Here is a 23,083-nt window from a genome sequence, read left to right as displayed (position 1 = left end):
TGCGCTATTCCCCGGGCCCCGCTCTGGTCACGGACCCAGACCCTGCCAGACCCACCGCTCTTTTGGCGGCCTCTTTGTGTTCTTCCCCAGCCCTTTTGGCTCCTTGTTTTCTTTGGACAATAAAACGCCCTGGTGAATCCGCATCTTTGAGTCCTCCCTTTTTCAGCGCCAAGGCGCTTCATAACACATTGGACACTAATGTAAAATATTACAACAAAAGTTTTTTTTTTTTTTTTTTTTTTTTTTTAAATTCAACTGAGATTATATAATCTCTTTACAACAGCTGTGCCTCTAGATTGCACTACTGGGGGAAAATGCACATATTGCCCTGAGGGTGGCACCAGAGGATAGACCATTCATACCAACCAACAGCCTCTGGGGCCACTGGCACAGAAATACGGGGAAGCAGAGACACCAAATAAACCTTTCAGTTGAGTGATTTAAATGGAGGACATTTATTGATTTAAACAGTTTGATCGATGTGCATTATGAGAATTGATGATGGGAAATAATGGGAAGTGTATGGAGGGAAACATCACAGCAGAGTATATACCCTGTTTAGTTTGCTGTTTGTATTGTACTATAGGAAGTATAAGAGAAATATTTATTAATTGTAATATTCAAATATGATATATTACAAAGGGTAGGATTTTCCGTCATCTAATGATAAATAAATAACACCTGTAACTGGTTATTGACAGAAGCAACCTCTGTATGTCTTTAAATTGGTAGGTCTGGGCAGTGTAAAAGGAGCACCACTTACACCATGAGAAAACAATGGACAAACATCATTAGATTAAAAAATCAATAACGCAGAGCACTGCTGAGAAAAATATTCTGTAAATACAGGGGAAAACCAGATTGTATCAGTCATAACAGTAAACAAGACTGAAGCTGCTCCAGGAAGTTATGAGTGAACACCATCCACTCCAATGTGTTGAGTGCTCAGGTCCCCTGACATCTCCAGGGGATTGCTTTAAAGGGAGGTGTCCAGGATGAAGATACCTGCTCACGCAAGCTCATCTGACTCTAACTCTTCAGTCATAAACTCTACAAGAGTTGTAGTATGCTGTATATTACATACTAGCATGATAAAATGCTAAAATGTTACACACCACGCATAAGCATGATAACATTTAAATGTGCAAACGTGCAAAATGAAGTCATGTTGCTACTTGCAGCTAGTTCATAGCACAGCAGAGCAGAGTCAGAGCTGAGCCTGGCAGAGTACAACTGCGGCTGAAAAAGTCGTTTACTGATGAAAACTGAGCATGAACATGACAATGTAGAGCTGAGCCTGACAAGCTGAGATGTCCCATAGAAGATGATACACTTTCAAGCGTAGTGACAACATGGCCTTTCCGCTGGCGCCACCCCACAGCCAAATTTAAGGTGTTTATGACGCTAATGGACCTAAACTATTTCTCAGTTTTTCATCCATCCAACAGTTTTGTTTCCTCGTATGTAATGATCATTTAAGCCTCACAGAGCTGAAAACGCAGCCGTTGTTCCTGTTTTAATCTTCATTTACAGGAGTTTAGATTTTTATTTCATTTTCTAATTTACAACTGGTCAAAGATGTGTTAAAGTCAGTCAGGCAGCATAGATTATGTTCACTTTGTGCAGGTAGAGAGAATATTTAAAATAACATGGCAGTGCCAGCAGCTTTATTCCGTGAAAAGACAATTGTGCTACAAATTCCAACTCCTGAACATGTATTGGTGTGTACTTTTTTAAGCAGTAAACACTAGCACCTTTATGTTCCCCTGCGACTTATCTTAGAGTTAAAATTGTTTTTGATTTATAATATTTAAGAGACTGGAATGCAATAAGCTTTGGAAATCTGATACGTCCTAAGAAATACATGAGATGAAATTCTTCACACATGCTGTTGTTGTGATGTTGCTAGAAAGTAAAACTAGACCAAGTCAGTGAGGCCGGAGTGAGGAGAAACCGAGGCATCTGCCATGGTGAGGAACTCAACCCAGTTCTGATAGAAGCCACGTGAATAGTCTCCTGTGTCAATAACGAGTCCCCACAGACGGCTCTGCCCCGTTTTGTTCCTCAGAGCCAGCTGAGCCTCCCGCTCCGTCACATTGAAGCTGATGTTTAGAACTTGCACCACCAACAGGTAAAGCAATCCACCTGTGACGATGCTGCTATACCAAGCGCAGGTGAAGCAAAGCGCTGTGCTGAAAACATAAAGAAAGGATGTTAGTATTGACTTCAAGAGCTTTTGCAAAATGGACTTCTAACCTACTCTCACATTTAGTCCCAGGCACCTGTGGCCGTGGTGGAGAGGCTGTACCTGGACTGGCTGTAGACGCCAGGGCAGTAGAGGAGAGCTGTCACGACATTCTGCCGAGGACAGATGCTGTAAAGCACCAAACTGATCCCGTACAGAGATGTCAGCACGAACACAGAGAGGGTCAGCAGGAAACTGCGGTGGTTTGCCTGTCCTACACAGCTGTTTATCCTACAACACCTCAACACACACACACACACACACACACACACACACACACACACACACACACACACACACACACACACACACACACACACACACACAAGACAACGAGTTAGACCCAAACTGACCCTGATGTTTTGGCACCATACACCTGTTGTATTTTAAATGATACAGTATTTGTAGTATTTTACACTGGTGCTGATGCTGATGCTGTGTTAGATGCTGATAGGTTGTTTCTGTCTGCAGAGAATAATAAACAGAAAAAATAACTAAAATATATAATTTATTTTTGCCGTTTAGATTGTTGTTTAACAATGCATAAACTAGGCCAACATGCAGCGATTGTGGATGAGGTGTAAAATGATTTATTGCAATGTAAAACTGACATCATCATCTGTAATGATCTTGGCAGAGTGCATTGCAGGAAAGCATCCCGGTCTGCCAAAGCACACAAACAAGTGGATATTAAAACAACTGTTCAAGCCCTACTCAGCGATGGCCTCGTCCAAATCTGGCCAGATAAAAACAAATCTGTTGACATGACCCTTTAACGACTGGTCTGTGCCCATCTAACAGGCAAGTTTGTTGTTGTTTCTGCTTATTTGTGGATGACAAGCCCAGACAAATTTAGGATATTAAGGAGCATCAGCAGGTCAGGCCTGAAGTGTGTGTGTGTGTGTGTGTGTGTGTGTGTCTGCACACTTTACAAAGAAGCAACTAGGTTGTAATGGTCTAGTTTCTCTACAGTGGAAGTGGAAGAAAACAGGAGGTAGCTACAGTAGGAGGAGTCTTTGATGGAGATATGAGTTGCGGGGCAGTTATCTAATGGATCACTTGAATTATATATATATATATATATATATATATATATATATATATATATATATATATATATATAATATATGTTTGTGTGTCTATCTAACCCTATCTGTTAAATCCAACCCACCAGATGCAGTGGTGGTCCAGACGCTGGATGCAGGACCCACAGGTTCGACAGTGTCCGGCCCTTGGGGGTCTCATTATTTTGCACACCGGACACTTGCTCCATTTTGCTGTCAGGGCCTCTTTTGTCGTCTCCACCACAGCCTCTGCCGAGGAGGAGGAGGAGGAGGAGGAGACTGTTGATTGGACACGTCCGTTAAGGTGTGTAGAGTCCTTGTTACCCTCCTGACTCTGGCTGTGAGCCTCAAACAAGGAAGCGGTCACAAATCCCGGGCCTCTCTTGGTGTGGATAAGAGAACCGACGGTGAAAAACATCCCAGCTGTGACGGTGCACAGCTGCAGCTGGCTGACGTCCCCGCGTGGTAAAATCTCTGTGATGAACAGGTAATACATGTAGGCCAGAGAGTAGAGTGCAAGGGTGAGGAAGAAGACAGTGCGTCTCTTCTTTCGGTGCGTGGCGTAGTAGTACCAGAGGACCAGGCCAGGCAGAGCTGTCAGGATGGTGAGGCCCAGCAGGATGTGAAGTGCTGCGACCTGGAGCAGAAGAGGCAGCAGCACCAGGGCCGGGACCATGGAGATCTCTAGGTTGTCAATCATGGCCCCAAGAACTGGAGACTGACATCCAGTTTTAGGTGGTTTTTCTTTCAGCCACCTACAGAGGACAGGCGTTCTAAAGTCATAATGTACTCTGCTCAAATTCAAGATCTCCAGCCCAGCTCAGATATCAGGTTTTCTTTTCTTTTTTTTTTTTTTACTTTGTGAGGAAATCTCACTGAAGGTTCTTATATAATAACCCCGGTCCCTTTTCATTCATTTTAGTTCATATTATGCTTTTTAGAGGCTTTCAGTATTAACAAACAGGTAAAAAAAACAAACAAAAAAAACACATGGATCCCTCAGGCCTCCTGAGAGTCTGGTGCCTTGGAGCATTAGTTCATTTTGCCTGGTATGTAATCCAGCCTTAAAACACCCTGGCTCTTTCTTGGTAAACCACACATTACTTAGAACAGCCTTTTAAAGAGACACTAAACTTAATTAATATTTAACAAAAGTGCTTTTTCTGTGTGAGTAACATGTAAGGCAAGCGTCACCAGGCTTCTTTTACTCTCCAGTACAGCACTTCTGTATATTCTAGTGGTTTTCGGTACTGACCCTTTTTTCTTCAAGCACTTCATACCTGTTAAAGGCTTCATCCAGATCTTCACAGTCACAGCAACATCCGTACTGGTAGATATCACACTCACAGCAACACATAGGATCATCAGGCTCTGGGGGCTTTAACTTCTCCCATTTCATGCTGGCTTGCTAAAGATGACTTTGGAGTTTACAAGCTGTTATTTCAACACAAAAGGCCGTCATTTTAAAACTTTGTTTTCTTGAGTAATGAACTAAACCATTACAGCACACACATTAAGGGAACACATTGAACATAAAAATGTAACAACACAACAAATAACAATACTCTGAACAAAAATGTTTTTAGTGATTTCTGTGTTTACTTACGTGGGTGGGCATGCAGTACCTAAGCATGGACACTCTGTATGTCACACACACACACACACACACACACACACACACACACACACACACACACACACACACACACACACATGAACATCTGACCCTAACTCACTGAAATCTCCTTAAATTGGTTCTTCATTTATGCCAAGCAAGGATGATAATGATTTAAAAAAAAAAAACATGAAATCCCGAACCTGGTCTAAATCTAAATCCTAACCTGTACATTTGTAAAAGAGAACAATATACATTGAACAAGTACAATGATGATGATTACAGAGGACTTAGTTCACATGATGCACACAGCAAAATCACACTTGTATGACTGCAGTGGTTTGTCCACAATGGAAGAGACATGGAAACATATCTGAACTGGCAGCAATACATCTACTACTTTTACTGCCAATAACAATGATATAATACCTCTGTAATACTAAAGAATAACATTAAAACACAGGTTACAGCAAGTTATACTGGACTCAGCTGGACTAACTTACTGATAGATTTTCTGTTTGTTATAATAATGAATAATTTCCATAATCAGAGGATTCTCAGTCCTGTCACATCCCCAAGAGCTTCTAATGTAATTTGTTGAAACAAGGCCACTGTGTCCACAGGGACAGACTATCTGGGCCAGCGAACCCAAGTCCTCAACACTCTGAGATGCACTTGAGTTATTGTCAGTGAGAGTTATTATTTTAGTTTGGTTTATAACTTGGGTTACAGTCTTCTTCTACAGTGTGCAGAGCCTGACCTTTGTCTATACAGGAACTAACAAAGAGAAATATTGAAAAATGAGGAGACAAAATATATATTTTAGTCAGTGTTTGTCTGTTTGTAGTCTTATTGTAGTTTCCTAATTGAACAGTTTTTGTGTGATGTTATCTACTAATAATCACTATTACTCACAAACAGTGACTTATTTAACTCTTTATCAAAATTTTCTAGCTGTGTTATAGCAAAATCCCCAAACCCAAAATAAACAATTTCTCTTCTGACTTACCTTTTGTCTCTGCAATAAAAATACAAAACCATCAGGGAACTGTCAAGTTTACTCTTTCCAGGCAGAAGTTATGCGATCTTCAGAGGAAGAGGAAAATGATTAAGAAATGACCCCTTGTCACCAAGCTCCTTCTGTGAATGACTGAAGGAAAAAAAATGAAGACGGCATCCTAGTTTCTCATCAGTCATTTGTGTTGAAAAAGGAAATTGGCAGGTTTCTTGCTCTGGTGGTGCGGCGGCGACACCGAATCAGCACAGTGAGATGGTTTTCATTTCTTGGATTCCCCCGGTGGAAGCGTCCCAACAGAAGGCAAACTTGGATTCCTCCTGACAAGTGGTTTGATATTGTGTTGCATCTGCCAGCTCACATGTCCAAAGACTTCCTTCCTCACATATCATTAAATAGTTCACAAGTCGTTCTCTAGCGCACTCAGCTGACTTCTGCCTTACAGCTTCTATCAGTTACCAATTTAGGTTTTAATTCTGGCATGCTTGGTAAATATAGGCTCTACCTCAGCTGGTGTGAGGGAGCCAGAGAGCCAGGAGTGTTTCATACCTTTTTCTCACAGCTGAGGGGGCTGTGGTGAGGTGTTTAAAAACTGCAACAGCAGCCCTGATAATCCACGCTGAGCTGGACAAGGGGTGAGTATGAGACACATGACAGGCACTCTTAGATGAGAGGAGTGAGCGATGATCCACAGGGCAGCCCCACCCTCTGGGATCATATTTCCTCTCACAAGCAACCTGGCCTTGCTGCTCACAGACAGAAAACTCTGGAAGGCTATGTGTGTGTGTGTGTGTGTGTGAGCCTGTGTTTCTGTACACTGCACTCTTTGTGTGACAACACTGGATACTAAGAATGACAGTATGATAAGTGTTCCCTGCTGGGAAATTTTCTTTTCTCCTGATAACATCCCCCCCACCCCCACCACCCCAGCCCTCCATCCCCAAAGCAAAGGGTCAAATACAAGTCAGCTTCCCTGCACGCGTTTGGAAGTTGGATTCAGATTCTTTCTCATGAACACTTCTGCAGAGAGCTTGTCTGCCGACTCAGGGAGCTCGAATCCAGTCAAAAACAAAGTAAATTGTGGTGGTGGCAAAAATATTGAAGACATATCAAGCATTACTGGTGCTTGGAGAAAAACTGATGCAGCATTTGCAGGAGTTATCTTTTGCATAATATTAGAGACAAGACAAGAACTTTTATAAACTACAATTTAAAGTAGGTAAATTAGCACTTTATTATTCTGTTTTCTTTGATGTGGAAAGATTGTGAGTTCACAGGAGAACTTCAGCATCAGCCGCACGAAAGATGAACTGATGAAGATGAACCGGCACTGATTCTGTGTTTGAAGGCAGACACAAACACACAGACTGAGAGTGATGGCTCCTGCCCTCCTCCACTTTCACATCAGCAAACCCATATATAGTTTTGTTAATGTGGGCTTTACACACACACACACACACACACACACTGCCCATCAGTCATTACAAATTGAAGAATAGGAGAAAGACAGGTACATTATGAGCTATAGCCTGGTGTATTCTGAGACCACTGAAACCTCTTAATGTCTGCACCAGTGTGAGTGTGGATGAATCAATGCTGAGAAAAGATGCTGCTCTTGCTCCTGTGGGTTATGCTTCCATTAGTCTTGATGGAGCCCGGAACCTGAGATACCAGCTCTAATCTGTTTTGGAGGAATTAATGCTGTGAGTCACGGACAACAGACCGAGTCAACAGTGCATGATGGAGATTACACATCAGCAAACTGCAAAGATGCTGTAGTTGCAAAGAGCAAAAGCATGATGAGTGAATGTAGTGCAATGCAGATGGTCACCTTATTTCTGTAGAACAGCAGCAGCTCTGTCCTTACAGATGAGACAGGCAACAAATACTCAGTTATGCACCTGTGAAAGGAGGTTAACAAAGGTTGTTCCTCTTCCCTTTTCACTAGGCCCCACTTCCCAACATCACCTTTGTGTCTATGTGTGTTAAATCATTCATTCAGTCCAGTGTTTCACTCAGTTTATTAACTTATCAGCCAGGTTACACAAATAACAACACAGGTTTGTTTAAGTTGAGTAGTTTGTGTTTCACAAAGTTGTGTGTATCGTGGGTATTGTTATCTTTTGTTTAATCTCTCTTTTCTTCAAATTGGTTATTTTTCTCAATAACTGTCACTTTTATTATCTTTTGCACAATTTTGATTATTTGACACCAAATATGTTAGACTTGTTTTTTTTTTAAAAGGAGAGAATATAATGATAAAATGATGCACATGATGTTGAAAATATTTGTAACGGATGTGGCAGAGCAGCCATAAAAAATGTAGTATTATGAGCTTAAATATTTCACTCAATCAAAAAAAGAGGTGAAACAAGCAGATGGACAATATGCCAAGTGTTTTATAATTTAAAAAACTAACTTCTTTAAAGCTATTAAAATAAATGTATAGATTTCAATAGGTTAGTCTAGCTGGCACACATGCTGCTTTACTGATGCAGGGTAAAGCGGCATGTGTGCCACCTAGAGGTGAGAGTCCTTTACTGAATGTCTGCGTGTCTCGCTCATGTTCAGCTGCTTCAAAGGTAAAAGAAAGTGACTGTGTAACCTATAAAAACAAAAATACAAACTCGCAGCTCATGATAATTTCTTTACATTTATTTCAGACAACAGTTATGCACCATGAATAGAATAGTGAGACATCTGTTACAACAAAACTCTAACAATCATTCATTCACATTTCAACATATCAAGTATATAGTCCACAATATCACTATCACACTTAAAGAGGTAAGAGGTGGAAGAATGCTTTGAACCCCCTGATGGAACACAGCGGATCTGTCCCTTTACCTTTGTGCATGTTCCCATTTGATTAATAATTTGTATTTATCACGGTCACATCTGAGGGGGAAAAAAAACGTCCCTTTCCACTCTTTGTTGCAGCTAGTAGTTGAGTGCAAGTGCAGCACCTGATTGGGGCCCACTGATTTTAACCACAACATGATCATGTAGTGATCTAATATAAGTGCTCTGTGTTTGAAACAAAAACGTCATGGAATGTTTAAGGGGACGTAAACACAGAGGAAGAGAGGAGTTCACATGACTGAGGCAGACACTCAGAACATGGGCCGTTTAATCTGCACTATGTTGCACTGCACTGGGGTTTGGATATTTGGGAGAGGAGCTGAAGAGGTAAGAAACTCATTCCTCCAGGGTCCTGAAGGCATTCTGCATGTCCTCCAGCAGCTGGGCAAAGTCTGCTTTGATTTTAGCCTCGCCATCCTTTACAGGGTCCTAAAGAATCCATTGAACATAAATGTGGATTATGTCATGAAAGAAGAAGCTACTTACCTGTTGGAAAACGGGACCAAAAAAAAAAAAAAAGATTGTCAACAAGAGCTTCTCCCCTAAAAGCAATGAACAGTCACGTACCTTGAACTTCATGGAGCTGATCTTGTACAGGATTTCTCCCAAGTGCTCCCTGATGATGGCCCAGGTGATTTTGTTGTCGCTCTGTGCTGTGGACTCCACCGCGTGTCGGGCCATGTCGTAGAAAGCGATCATGTTGGAGAGGATGCCAACAGTTTTGTAGAAGGGGCAGAACCTGTGTGTAGGGACAGAAGAATGAGTGAAGCCCACAGTGCATGTAATAATCAACAAAGGAAAAATACTCAAGATTAGATGTGAAACTGAAAGACCATTTTAGTGCATCCATTTCCAAGCTGTGTAGCTGCTGGACAGTAATGACTTTGCTGTAACTCACAGTAATTTTTATTTTATTTTATTTTTAAGAAATATTCTTAAAAATTAGACTTTTTTTAAGTTTATGTCTTGTAGTGTGGAGAGTGGCTACTTCAGTGTTTACAGGTATCCAAATGTTTATTGTGGATTTAAAAAACAATACAAAGCTGCTAAAGTCAATTCATAATGCCTAAATGGATAAGGATTGTGTCTAATGGTTGGTGAGTTGTTTTGTTTTTACCTGTCGTAGGGCGTGTAGCCGTTCTGCTGCAGGAAGTCGTCTTTAATGAGCTTAGCAACTTCTAGAGTGATCTTGTCGGTCTCAGCAAGGGAGGCCTGTGAACGAGAAGATCGCCTTTATATTTTCAGAGCAGTTGATTACTCACAGTTGTCATGTAACAATTTAAATAATTAATTCTACAGCTCTGACAGAAGCATCTTCTATACAACACAGATTTCTCAACATAGTACACCGCTTAACTGGCTTAAAAGATTATGTTTTGATGGCAGATACATATTGTCACTTGTACTAACTTTTTAAAGGCATTTCAAGCCTCTGACCATCACCAGGTAAAATATGAATTACTGAAACAGATCTGGTACAAAATATATTTTTCAGCTTTTCACAGGTGTTGAAATGACTCTTTAGTTACTTATGAAGTCATATCTTGTTTTATTCCACGTTACATAATCTTAATCTGCCTTACCTTGCCTACAAGCTGCACGATTTCAGCCAGGTCCTCCTCCTCCTGTAGAATCTCTTTGGCTTTTGTACGGAGAGGAACAAACTCGGGGAAATGTTTGTCGTAATATTCATCCAGAGCTCGTGTGTACTTGCTGTAGCTGATCAGCCAGTTTACAGAAGGGAAGTGTTTCCTCTGAGCCAGCTTTTTGTCCAATCCCCAGAAAACCTGCAAAGATGAAAACAACAAATACTCACACTCACTCAGAATGACGCAAAAGGAAGAAGTATTGACTGCAGACTGAATTAAGTCGCGTGTTAGGATGCCCCATTACTTACCTGAACAATTCCCAGTGTGGCTGAAGTGACAGGATCTGAGAAGTCTCCACCAGGGGGTGACACACTAAGAGGAATTCACCATAATAAAGGAAAGGTGAGCCTAAAAATTAAGAATTTACTATGCATGCCTAGGTTTGACCTGTTAAGATGCCTATTTTATAGGAATAGCAATAACAGCACAAAGTACAGGCATTTAGAAGTAGAAGACTGTAATGTAGGGAATCTGAATTCATCCACCTACTGTAAGCTTCAATATGTTTGTGTTGAAAAGATACTGCTTATACAAAAGTCAACTCACGCTCCTACGATGCTGACGCTACCCTCTCTCTCTGGATTTCCCAGACACTTCACACGTCCAGCGCGCTCGTAGAAGGAGGCGAGCCTGGCACCCAGGTAAGCAGGGTAACCACTGTCTACAAAGGACAACATACACAGCTGTTATCTGGCTCATCACAGCAAACTGTCGCAGCTACTGTCTGGCGCTGTCTTTTTAAAAAAAAATGACATGTGACTGATGGACTTACCAGCAGGCATCTCAGCCAGTCTTCCAGAGATTTCTCTCAGAGCTTCAGCCCATCGAGACGTCGAGTCAGCCATCATGCTCACATTATAACCCATATCTCGGAAGTATTCGGACAACGTGATACCTGCAAAGGTGATACATGAAAGTGCAAACATTGACAATGGGATTTCAGGGTGTTTTAAGTTGTGCCATTACTTATAAAGAAATAAGAGAGGTAAAATATACTGTCTTTGATCATTTTAAAAAATGAAAAAAAAAAAAAAAGTAGCATTTGAAATAAACAATGAGACTGTTCTCTCTAATGTGAATGGTTGGTACCTGTATAAATGGAAGCCTCTCTGGCAGCCACAGGCATGTTGGATGTGTTAGCAACCAGTGCTGTTCTCTTCATGATGCTCTCAACCTTACCATCGACTTCCATAGTAAGCTGTTGGGCAAGAGCAGTTTTTTTTTTCTTTAAAAATGAAATCTCTCTTTACTTGTTCATTGTTTTAAGCTCAACAGGTGTCCCAGGGACAGTTCATGTGCTGTAAATGTGTGTCAGAAATCGACCAACCTCTGGGAAATCCCGCAACACTTCAGACATTTCGTTTCCACGCTCTCCGCAACCGACGTAGATGATGACGTCGCTGTTGGAATACTTGGACAATGACTGAGAGATCACCGTCTTTCCACATCCGAAGGCTCCGGGTATGGCAGTGGTGCCGCCCTGAACGCATCTACACAGCAAAAAAAGCCATGTGGTTTCATCCCACTTATACAGCAGAGCATCAAGTAAGTGACTCCACACATGTGAGCGATCAACAGTTAAAGACTGACTTTATCAGTGTATTTCAAAGAGAAAAGGCATAAGTTAAAACAGAGACTAAAGCTGCTGAATTTAAAATGCAGATTTTAAGGTCTGCAGGGGAGTAGATCTGTAGTCATGCAGGGAAATGTGTGCATCTCTCTATCTCAAGAACACTACTCACGGAAAAAGTGCATCCAGAACTCTCTGACCAGTCAGCAGTGGATGATTGGCAGGTAGTTTCTCTGTTACTGGGCGGATTTGTCGTACTGGCCACACCTGCACCATGGTGAACTTCTCCTTCACGCCTTCAAATTCAAGCTCCAGAACCACATCCTGAAAAGAAACAAGATCAGACAAATCAGTTTCGTAGAGATTTTGATCAAACAGAAAGACATTTCTGACTCAGGACAAAAAAAAAAAAAAAAAGACACTCACAGAAATGTCGTAGTGTCCAGGCGGGGCCAGGTAGGTGACGGTGCCTCTGTTGCGAGGTGGAAGCATCAGCTTGTGCCTGATTAAGGAGTTTTCAAACACCATGCCGTAGATGTCGCCTCCTGTTATATGACTGCCAGCCTGGAGAGGGGATCAAGTGAAATTTGTCAGAACAGTTGCAGAGGACAGACATCCAAATCCACACCACACTGATAATTTATTTTTTCTTACCCGAAGATTCTGGCCAGGAGAAAATTCCCATTTGGTGTCTCTGTTTAGAGCACCAATGTTTACTCCTCTTGGGATATAGATACTTTGAGTGAGATCATTGATATCTTTTAGTGGACGTTGGATACCATCAAAGATGGAGCCCATGATTCCTGGTCCCAACTCTACAGAGAGGGGTTTTCCAGTTCGAAGGACAGGGTCACCAACAGACACACCGGCTGTAGCACAAAGTCAGGAAAAACAAAACACACTGCCAGAGCTCTGACACACTACTCTTCCAATTTCCAGATTCACGTGTTAAAGTGAAATGTGTCTTTTGTAAAAATTGGATATGTGAAATCAGTTTTAAAGAGGATCATGACACGGCTTGTTACATGTTCTACAACAGAGAAATGTAACACGGCAGCAGAAAGGATACAAGTCTCTTCATAGACCTGGACAGTTGCCATGTCTCCCTCTAAACGAATGATTTCTCCCACTAGCTCACTGTGACCGACACGAACCAGCTCGTACATGGCTGCTCCTGCCATCGCAGTAGCTGTCACCACTGTGGATTGGACAGGATTAAAAACAAGAAGTAAAAGAAGTAAAATATAAAAAACTGATACAAAAACCAAATGTTGGATAAAGAAGATTCTTAAAATCATCAAGTATGTTCTTTTCATTACAATTTTTCTTGTTAACATTTTGTATTTGAACAACACTCAAACAACTTAGAAAAATATTGTATGAAAACAATAATGAGAAATGTAATAGCCTGGAAAAACATGTTTAACAGTGATTTAGGATTAAGGGTCTTTAAATATGATATATACCATAAGATAATATGAATGTGTGTACTATCAAAGGTTTTAATACAGTTCATGCCGTGGTAGCTCACCCTTTTATATATCTCAGAGTAACAGGCCATTGTGGGAAATCATGCATCATGGTGATCCAGGATTTTAGTATGATCTTTATATCAATGCAATGCATTGTTTCTTGATTTGTCAGGTATTCTGAAAAAATATTACCATTTGTTTTTCTATTCGAATATAGTGTGTTGACTGATGTTTTCATAAAATCACTATACAACGTCACACTGTGCATCAATATCAAGGTGTAAAATTACATTTAGAGTGACAGAAGATTTTGTCCATGTTATCCACTTCTAGGAATAAATGACTTACAGTTCATTGGCTTTTGAACAATCAGACTTAACAATGCAACTAGCCATTTAAAAAAGAAAGAAGGCAATATACCAGACCTGGACCAGAAACCCCATGTACATATCCAAACTGGCTTTCCCGCTCCTCATCCCTGATCTTAGGAAGTTTTGAGGTATCCATCTTGATTGTTTGTGTCCTGAAAAATCCCTTGAGGAATGAATGTGAGACACAGATGCTGTCAGGGTTTGAATACACACAGAAGACATAATTTTAACATAATCACCACTGACATACCTCATCTTAGCTAATAGTAACAATAACAATAATAACAGCAAGACTGAAGCTACATATACAAATAGATCAACCTATTTTTTGTACACATTCGATGAGATGGACATTTATTTGTGCACCATAACACACAGATGTGAAATGAATGGTCAAGTCTAGCAGTGTAAGGGCAGTCACCTTTAGCTAACTCAGGAGATACTTTAAAACCTCTAATGTGTTTCACTCCGTGTAGAAGACGAGGTAATGTTAAAGTTACTTGTCATCGATGAGGATATGTTTTCTAGCCAGATGGCAGCATTATGTTTGTTACTACACACACGTAGCACTGACAGCAAAGCTGATTTGTGCGTGTGCGCGCATTAAGTCAGGTGACTAGCTAGCAAATACTAGCTGTCTTCATCATTATCAGCCCAGCTAAATTAACGAATATTGACACATTGTTTAGCCCAAGACTACAAGATAATCTCTAACTGTTGTGAATTCAAAATCACACATTATACCGCTACAATAAATACCTTACCTTGTCTTGATAAGCAGTTGTCCAGGTTTGTCTGTATCGTAGCAGGCTGAGGCGGAGCTTCGCTGTGCTAATCACCTGCCAGGCACTGGACTGTCACGGGAAGTAAACATCTCCATTGTGGCTCAAAAGGCTCCCTCCGTTCCAACGTCGATAGGGTATCTGTAGAGCCAACATGGCGCCAGTAACGCAACAGTTTCCTAGTCAACGATAAGTTCCGCCGATCTGCCTGCTGTCACCGGCGACATCTGCTGGATATAAATGAAACGTTCACCTCAATTAATCAACTATGATGGTTTCCAGTAGTTTTCTGCACAGATACCTTTCAGCCCTCTCAAGACATCCAGATTGTAAGAGATTTGTTGTTGTTTTGCGTCTCTTTGTAGTCGTCTTGTGTCTTTGTAGCAGGTTTACATTTCTGCATGGTCTTTTTGCATCTCTTGTTGTATAGTCATTGTGGTTAATTTGTGTGTGTTTGTGGTCAGTTAGTTTCTCTTTGAGGTTGTGTTGCATCTTTGTGTGGTCAATCAGTGTTGCCCCTTTGTAAGCTAGTTAACTGAGACTTAGCTTTTACCTGGGTAATACCAATTCCATTTATTATGTACATGGCAACCTGTAACTATATTTGATACTGTTATATCAGTAACAGTTACATAATCATATAAATACCTAGAAATATGAACTGTGAAAAAATCTTTTCAGTGTCCTGCAGTCTCTGAGTGGCATAAGTAACTAATTGAAAAATATATAACAGCTATAAAATAACAGTATGTTTACTGTCAGAGGAGTGTTGACCCATCTCAGAAATGCCTCGCTGCTGCCATTTGTACACTTGATTTTTCACATGATGAAAAACCTCTGCAATTCAGGCTGTATTATAACTGCATCTACTGGTGCTCAGAATCTGAGAGAGTTTAAAATGACTATAAAGAGGGGGAAGAACATGGTAAAGGAGGAGACAGTGACGACATGATTGTAACACTGGAAAAAAAACAACTTATTGATATGTCAGCATTTTCAAAGACACATCACAACACATAATTTAATGGCAGAACAAAAATTCATTTCTTGATAGGCATACTGTGGGGCAGTGAAATGTCACAAACTGAGGTAGCAGTTACAAAATATCTGATAAAATTATTCACTCAGATAATATAGGGAGGTGTACATTTAATCCAAAAAAATATTATCAGGAGTGTGTCAGTCCATGAATGAATATGTTTTACTTGCTAACACTGCACTCATTCATAAATAATAGGCCTTTTTAACAGCAGACATTTTGACTTGGAGCAGGAGAAACACAGTTACAGAGTTACTATTCATTTCACTGATGGCTCACATTTCACCTGTGGTAGAAAACTAAACATTTATTTATAATACAATTAATCTGATTTTGAACTGTATATAAACTGCTCATTTGTACATTTTCCTCCTGAAAACAGAGATGAGGTAATTGCTCACTGGAAGCCGTGGCCTGGTGTGTAGAGCCCACTAGATGGAGCCAAAGAGAGTCGTTCACAATTTTGCCTCATTTGCACCAAAGATCCAATAAAGCAAAACCTCCACCGTATGCTGCCTTTGTGTTTGGTCAGTCTGACCACTCGTCTCCGTCCAGCTCAGAGTCATCATCAGAGTCGCTGTACTCCACAGCTATACGTCGGGACAGGATGGTGGCCACGTCGTTCCCCACTGGCTCCCGCTTGCTCTGCTGTTCCTGCTGCTCTTGGACTTTTTTCAGCTGGATGCCTAATAAAGGCACATATGGATAAGGTCACATATTGTATACACCTGACACACACAGGGTCATGGGCAAAACAGGACATAGTTTTGTACAATTTTGTCTGCTTTTATCTGAACAGATACCCTGACTCACCCATGCGGATGGCAGACAGGAGGTCACTTCTCGCATCTCTTACAGGTTTAGTCTCACCTCTGCTGCCTTCACTGTGTCCTGGTAGGTGTGAGGGTGCAGCTGGGGGAGGGAGAGGTGGAGGTGGGGGACCTGGGGGAGGAGGAGGAATGATGCGAGGTCCTGGAGGAGGCACAGGTGGGAGTGGGTAACCCGGGCCTACATGCAAAACTCCATTATGTGGTGTTGACGGTAGTGCTCCCAGAGGGAAACCAAAGGCTGTTTGTGCTGACGGGATAGGTGGGCCCGGGACAGGAGGTGGAGGGAGAGAGCTGGTCGACAGTGAAAGAAAGAGGATTATGCTGGAAAAGTGAGAACGTATTTATTCTTTCTCAAAATCTCTTTCTCAAATGAAACAAACAAACATACTTGTAATCTGCAGGTGGACGTATTGAACCGTTCAGTCGGTCTGCGGGTTGAAACTCTGCTGTGGCATAGGTCACTCTCTTGTAGTTGACATCAATGCTGTGGTATTCATGCTCCACAGGTGGTGAGGGGTGTGCGTTCCCAGGGATGTAATCGTGAGACTTGGCATAGTTACAAGCAGCGTGGGCAGGCAGCGGAGGGACGGGGTAGTCTAGGAGGTCAGGCCTGGGTAAACAATGAGGGACAGAGAGCTTCTCATGCAGATGCCTTCACATGTCCAGATGGTGGATTTATTGTTACAAAATCAAAACTGAGGCTTAATACGACAGAGATATTGCTGTTTGAGTCACTAAGTGCTTTTCATGATTTTAGGCCCTATCTGCTGCTCTAAAGTCCAGTTTAGAATTTATTCCTACTGATGTTTCTTTTTTTTATGTTTATGAAAAAACCCATCAAGACAAACGTTGTGATATTTTAATTTAGCTTTTTTTGACATTAATATCCTAATTTTTCTAGTGAATATAGAACAAATCCAAAACATCTCTACCTGGCGTCTGGGGACAGGGAGCCCTCAGACGAGGCCCCACGCCGGAGAGTCTGCGGATGGTGGTGGTCTGGACGGAGCTCTTTGTCGAACGCCATCATGTTCCACTCCTGCCTGCGGTTTCGAGCCTTTCTCACCTTCTTCACCTCACGCTGAAGGGTGCTGCTCTCCACGCATCGCTTCTGCTCCTGGGTGGGAAAGGTGGATGGAGAGGGCCCGAGCGAGAGAATGAAAAATCTTTCACTAAAAATAGATGCGCAGAAATGAAGAGGTGAGTCGAGTGAGCTCTCACCCTCTGCCTCCTCCTTTCTTTCCTCTTGTCCTCCGTGTCCTGAAGCATTTTCTCCTTCCACAGGTCAAAGAAGTACGATGGGTCTGAGTAGAATCTCATTGCATCAGTGGAGTCCTCTCTGTAGTTAAAAACACACACATTTCCAACATGAAATTAACTGAAAATGTAAGCTGATCACTTTCTACAACACATGCAGTACCTGTAGGCGGTGAGGGCACTGAGGGGAGGAGGTCTGTCGCTGCTGTTGTACATGTCAGCCACCGAGCTTGGCGTGCTGCCTTTGGACAAAACCTGCTGATTCTGGACAGTGGAGCTTTTGAACGCCTTCCTCATGTTTATGTCCTGAAGAGAGACTGCAAAAAAAAAAAGAAAAAGAAAAAGAAAACCCCAGCAGGACAGAGGTTCTTTAAGTTTAATATAAAGCAAAGGAGAATGAATGACAGGGCAGAAAATAAGATATTAAATCAAGAGGCAGATGATTTTCAGCGAACTAACCCTCCTCCACGCTGGAGTCCAGCTGGGTGACCTTGATGGCCAAGCGGTCGATACGGTCCTGGAGGGAGTTTGCACGCACATAAAAGGTGTTGGCCTCATTAAAAAGCTCCCCAAACACATTTTCTGCATGCTTACCTGCAACCAAAGCAAACACGAGAAGGAGAGGAGCTGTTAATGAATAGAAAAGTGTATCAAACTTATAAGAACAGCAGCATGACACAGGAACATAAACAGCAAATCTGTTTTTACACTTTCCTTCTTATTATTTAATTTGGACAAAAATTTAGTAAGGCATATAAATATTCAACTACCTTATAACATAGTGATTCTTTATTTGTGCATTTCTGAATCCATTATATTTCTCTGGATTACACACAAGCATTAAGTGTTTGGTCCCTGCACGCAACAGCATGAATGGCACACGTCAAACAGCTCAGGTCCACTTAACATGGCAGCTATCATGAGACCGCCTGTGTCTGTGTCTCCGCCCACCCACTCTCCGTCTTATCTGCCTGTGATACAGAGCTTTACGGTAAGCTCTAAGCTCCTGCAACTTCACTAAATCCATACACACGCGCGCGCACGCACACACACACACACACACACACACACACACACACACACACACACACACACACACACACTAATGAGAGTATCCATGGGCCAGATGTCCAGGAGTAAATTTGCTTCCAAAAATAGTCTCATCCTCCTCTACACTTTCCCCTCTCTCTCTTTCATTTCAGTGAAACAACACAACAAAAACAGAAGTTTTTCACCAACATTGCCACACTAAATGAACAATTTAAACTACTCTGCTTCTGTACAAATTGGCTGGTCAGAGCATACAGTAGATAGATGTTAGTACTGACCACAGTGATGGATAATAATCCACACTAACTCTTGACTGTTAGGTGATAATTTCATTGTTTTTAATGTGCTCTATGGCTTGTTAAAAACCTGCCAATGAAGTGACACTGGGATATGCTGCACAGTTGCTGTTTTCTGATAATCACCTTTCAAGGATTAAGAAAATTTAAGCACTCCTAACAACTCCTGTAAATCAGTATGCCAAGGTCAAATCATCTGAAAGCCCATGAAGAAACTCTGATTGGCTGTTGTGTTTATAGCTTATGATGAGAAAAAGAAATGAGTTAGAAACCATTCTGTAAATTCAAGATACATTAGTAGTGGACTCGACAGTTGTTTTGGGTCATGAAGCTCCCATCCTGTAACGATCTCAGGTTAAAGAAGCATTTCAACATGCAGTGATAAAAAACACTGCTGAATATGAGTAACCGTGATCTTACTCAGACTACTGAGCTGGCGGATGATGGCGGACAGCGTGTTGTTGGTTACACATTCCAGCTCGTTGCCAATCCCGTCAGGCACCGCAGCATGGCACAGGTGTCGAGGCTCAATGTTTCTCTTGACCAGAGGCATGACCCCTTCTCACGTCCCGACCACAGCACCTGCTGGGAGACGGAGGACAGCTCTGACAGCTCACTGGATACACAGCTATCAACACATTAATCCATATTTATAATGCAAGATGTGGTGTCTGAATGCATGTACCTGTACATCAAGCATATTCCATCTTAATGCATGTAACTGCTACTATATGGTTATTGATTTTGTCACCAGTAACTAGAATAATGATTTTCAAGTTGATCATTTCACAGGTGTCAGGAAAAAATGAACATTAATAATAGATAAGGATGGTATGTTTTTTTTCTTTGTTTTGCCTAAACTGGACTTAACATTTAAGAACGCAATTTATTGGCCTATTATCCTTTATTTGTTTTAATCATATTAGTTAAAAACGGTGTAATGGACAGCATCAACATAAAAATAAAAGCTTTTGTGTTTTTGTTTTATATTTCCTGTGTTGTATATTGGGCCATTTGCTGTTGAATGTCACAATTTATCACCACCTGTCAAAGTGGTACACCTATTGTATGTTACTGGGCTTTAAAAAAAAAAACATTATTTCACATGCTCAGCACAAGCTTATTGTGAGAAAAGAGAGCAATTTTTAAGTGACTTTGTAAGTCACTTTACACTCCTTTATCAAATGGACTTGAAACAAATGGCTGAGTGAGAGCCAGTAATTACAGGTAGGGGCCAGCCAGCACACTAGTCACAATAAGAACATCAACTTACCGTAACTGTGGTACCATAAGTAACACATCTGTAGGTTTGGTTACACATGGAGCTGCTTCTCTGACAGTGAAAGTAAGAGTTTGGAGCTATAACATCAAAATGAGGTTTTCGTACGTATTTCAAGCAAAAGTGAAAAAATTCTACACATCCTCAGGTTCTAGTTTCTCAGATGGCAGGATCTGCTGCTTGCTCTTTGTCATATATCATTGTAAACTACATGTGTTTGAGTTTTAAGCTGTTGGGTTTACAGTGCAAGACATTTGAAGACATCACTGTGGGCTCTGCAAAGTTGAGTTTAATTGAAAAAATAATGGGCAGATATGGTCACTTATGAAAAATAATTGTTAGTTGCAGCCCCTGACTCAGACTGCCGAAGCCTCATATTAACTTATAATGAACTTGAAAGATAATTGCTGTTTTTGCTGTTTTTAAGAACTGGATGTCTTTGCAGCCAGTATAGACAGGAGGAACAATCACAGTGGCCATGAAGGCCTTTCAGCGTATGTTGTTTTAAAAAAACAAATGTGAAACCGTTGTTTAATGTGAGGGCAGTAATGCAATGAGTTACAAGTAAATAGTAGGACTTATAAAAGGCGTGTCAGAAATGTGCACAGGTAAACCATATTTTAGTCAATTAGTTAGTTAATCTGTTTTGGCTTTAGGGCAGCATCCTAGTTTTATAACAGCACAGCAACACATGAGCTACATGACAATATGTCAGCAGTATTAGAAGATGCTTAAAGACACTACCTACCATGGGGTTGCCGCTGGGTTTCCCTGTTCCTTGGTCAGCTGATGTTTTTTTGTTTTATCACGTCAGCACACTGGGAAGGAGCAGTGACGGTCCAGTCCAAGCTGTCTCATCCAAATTAAACAATCCCTCTCCTGGCCGGCTGCAGACATGTGTTGGATGGTGGCAGTAGTCATCTCTCTACAGGGCAGAATTCACTCTGAAAACAAATCTCTCTGGTCCAAGTCACAGCTTGAGCCATGAGAGGATTTGGTCAGCAGATTTACTCCTGTCATCCAATCACAGTTGTCATGCCAGCCGTTTGACATCCAGTGCATTATTTTACGATGCGCTAGTCCTGTTTGCAAGGACTATAAATCATTAGCTGCCTTCTATGAACTGGATGGTAATATGGCAATTTCTAATTATTAATAGTAACAACTAATACAATTAAGACTGCAACTAGTAAATACTTTCATTATAGATAAATGTGATTGTTTGGGCCCTTTTTTCTTGATTAATCATTAAGTCTAGTCAGAAAATAATGGAAATGCCCATCACACAGCCCAACATGAAGTCTTAAAATTGTTCTATTTGATTGACTAAGAGTCCAAAAGTGAAAAATATTTACAGCAAATTCTCACTTAAGAAGCAGTAACCACTGAATGTTTGACATTTTAGTGACACTGACACATTTAATTTTCCCCCCGATTGATTTCCTAATTCACTGACAAAAGCTTCAGCTCTAAAATGAAATCAAAATGTTCCTCCTCAGGACCAAAAGTACACAAGTTCTGCAGCCCTTTAGTTTCTCCCATACACTCTCCATAATTATTGCTCTGACACTTTAAAATTTAACTTTCAATTTAAATCAGTCCTCTCTGTTTTTTTTATTATTTTACTCTGTATAAACAGCATCATGTCAGTCCCAGCCGGTCTGTTAACATCAATATCTCACTGGGGACGACCTGGATTAATAGTGAAATGAGACGCTATGTTTGATTTGATAGTCACATTCACACACACACACACACACTGCTCTTTTCTCACAGATGGCATCATCTGGATTGTGGGAGGGAGTAGTGTAACCCAGATATGGGGGCTTAAATCTTTATAAGCAGCACACCATGGAAGTATGACTCATGATGGGTTTAAAGGGCAAGTTAACTCCTCTTTTTTTTCATGAGCGCCAAAAGCAAAAATGCAACTTCTGAGAAAAAGAAGAGGAGAGAAAAATATGAAGCATACAGGGAGGACAATGTATTTATCACAAAATACACAGAATTAAAGTTTATATAATCAAATATAAAGTTCAATATGATTCAGAGACGCCGTTAGCTTAGCATAAAGACCATGAAGAAAAGATAAAACTGGATCTTTTGACGACTGTCCATTTCCATTTCGATCTTGTGATTTTAATCAGGGTGCAATAGGTTAGTGGTATATCCCATCTTACATTAAGGGAGGTTCAGAATGGTAAATTCAGTGAAGGAAACAGAAGAGTATCCTCACACATTGGATAATACTGTGGCTTCAAAGCTATAACTGCATGACAGAAAATAACATACAGTATAATTATAGGTACAAACCTGATTGAAATAGGACACGCAAGATACATTGGCCACTTTTTTACACTGACCTGAAAACAAAGATAAAGTGAGGAAAAAAACACCTTCAAAAATGTTAAAATGTTCATATTGCAGATACAGGATGATCAGTCACATCACAATACCAGACAAAACATCCAGAATCATGTAAATAAGGAATCAAGGCCTGTCAGATTGTCTGTCAGATTATTTTAATCCGGGAAGTTTCATGTTGAAGGAGCTGTTGGTCATAATCCCTGCCTCATTTTAAAATTAGGATCCACCATTTTTCAGTCCGCCCTTTCAATGTGCAGTTTTAAAACACATTTTTTGCTTTTGACTGCATGTGTACTCTGGAGGATATCAATTTTCTGTTG

The 23,083-nt window shown here is 41.0% G+C and overlaps 3 protein-coding genes across 4 annotated transcripts; all 3 read right to left on the bottom strand.

The window, feature by feature from the left end:
- Positions 1-1,533: 1,533 nt before the first annotated feature.
- LOC108893580 (palmitoyltransferase ZDHHC23-A) lies at positions 1,534-6,573 on the bottom strand. 2 transcript variants are annotated; one of them, XM_018691731.2, is made up of 6 exons: positions 5,934-6,573; positions 4,916-4,949; positions 4,590-4,743; positions 3,417-4,064; positions 2,309-2,476; positions 1,534-2,192 (listed from the first exon to the last, which is right to left on the bottom strand). In XM_018691731.2, the coding sequence occupies exons 3-6, from the start codon at positions 4,706-4,708 to the stop codon at positions 1,919-1,921; spliced, it is 1,209 nt and encodes a 402-aa protein (XP_018547247.1). In that variant the 5' UTR covers positions 4,709-4,743; positions 4,916-4,949; positions 5,934-6,573; the 3' UTR covers positions 1,534-1,918. The 2 variants fall into 2 exon arrangements, with proteins under 2 accessions (XP_018547247.1, XP_018547246.1); XM_018691730.2 differs by lacking the exon at positions 5,934-6,573 and having other exon boundaries at positions 4,590-5,894.
- Positions 6,574-8,573: 2,000 nt separating this feature from the next.
- On the bottom strand, positions 8,574-14,791 carry LOC108893523 (V-type proton ATPase catalytic subunit A). The gene is made up of 15 exons (XM_018691630.2): positions 14,628-14,791; positions 13,918-14,026; positions 13,090-13,218; positions 12,675-12,889; positions 12,447-12,584; positions 12,193-12,344; positions 11,778-11,940; positions 11,540-11,648; positions 11,223-11,345; positions 10,997-11,111; positions 10,699-10,762; positions 10,385-10,588; positions 9,919-10,013; positions 9,369-9,540; positions 8,574-9,230 (listed from the first exon to the last, which is right to left on the bottom strand). Exons 2-15 carry the CDS (start codon positions 13,997-13,999, stop codon positions 9,138-9,140), a joined length of 1,854 nt encoding a protein of 617 aa, XP_018547146.1. The 5' UTR covers positions 14,000-14,026; positions 14,628-14,791; the 3' UTR covers positions 8,574-9,137.
- An 824-nt stretch (positions 14,792-15,615) lies between these two features.
- wasf3a (WASP family member 3a) lies at positions 15,616-19,980 on the bottom strand. The gene is made up of 8 exons (XM_018691631.2): positions 19,538-19,980; positions 18,231-18,365; positions 17,935-18,088; positions 17,736-17,853; positions 17,447-17,631; positions 16,903-17,124; positions 16,498-16,805; positions 15,616-16,370 (listed from the first exon to the last, which is right to left on the bottom strand). The coding sequence occupies exons 1-8, from the start codon at positions 19,668-19,670 to the stop codon at positions 16,213-16,215; spliced, it is 1,413 nt and encodes a 470-aa protein (XP_018547147.1). The 5' UTR covers positions 19,671-19,980; the 3' UTR covers positions 15,616-16,212.
- Positions 19,981-23,083: the final 3,103 nt, after the last annotated feature.

The sequence above is a fragment of the Lates calcarifer genome, linkage group LG20 (genome assembly GCF_001640805.2).
Source record: "Lates calcarifer isolate ASB-BC8 linkage group LG20, TLL_Latcal_v3, whole genome shotgun sequence".
In the NCBI taxonomy this organism is placed as follows: domain Eukaryota; kingdom Metazoa; phylum Chordata; class Actinopteri; family Centropomidae; genus Lates; species Lates calcarifer.
This window is presented reverse-complemented; position numbering and strand designations above follow the sequence as displayed.

Excerpts from the sequence above, each read along its gene's own strand:
- LOC108893580 (XM_018691731.2), bottom strand. The coding sequence starts at position 4,708 with ATGAAATGGGAGAAGTTAAAGCCCCCAGAGCCTGATGATCCTATGTGT. Across the intron at positions 4,065-4,589 it reads CTGGATGAAGCCTTTAACAG|GTGGCTGAAAGAAAAACCAC; the intron begins GTATGAAGTGCT and ends TGTCCTCTGTAG. Across the intron at positions 2,477-3,416 it reads CTGGACCACCACTGCATCTG|GATAAACAGCTGTGTAGGAC; the intron begins GTGGGTTGGATT and ends GAGGTGTTGTAG.
- LOC108893523 (XM_018691630.2), bottom strand. The coding sequence starts at position 13,999 with ATGGATACCTCAAAACTTCCTAAGATCAGGGATGAGGAGCGGGAAAGC. Across the intron at positions 11,941-12,192 it reads GTTCTGGATGCACTTTTTCC|ATGCGTTCAGGGCGGCACCA; the intron begins GTGAGTAGTGTT and ends TTTGCTGTGTAG. Across the intron at positions 11,112-11,222 it reads ACTGGCTGAGATGCCTGCTG|ACAGTGGTTACCCTGCTTAC; the intron begins GTAAGTCCATCA and ends TGTCCTTTGTAG.
- wasf3a (XM_018691631.2), bottom strand. The coding sequence starts at position 19,670 with ATGCCTCTGGTCAAGAGAAACATTGAGCCTCGACACCTGTGCCATGCT. Across the intron at positions 18,089-18,230 it reads GGACTCCAGCGTGGAGGAGG|TCTCTCTTCAGGACATAAAC; the intron begins GTTAGTTCGCTG and ends TTTTTTTTGCAG. Across the intron at positions 17,854-17,934 it reads AGTGCCCTCACCGCCTACAG|AGAGGACTCCACTGATGCAA; the intron begins GTACTGCATGTG and ends TTTTAACTACAG.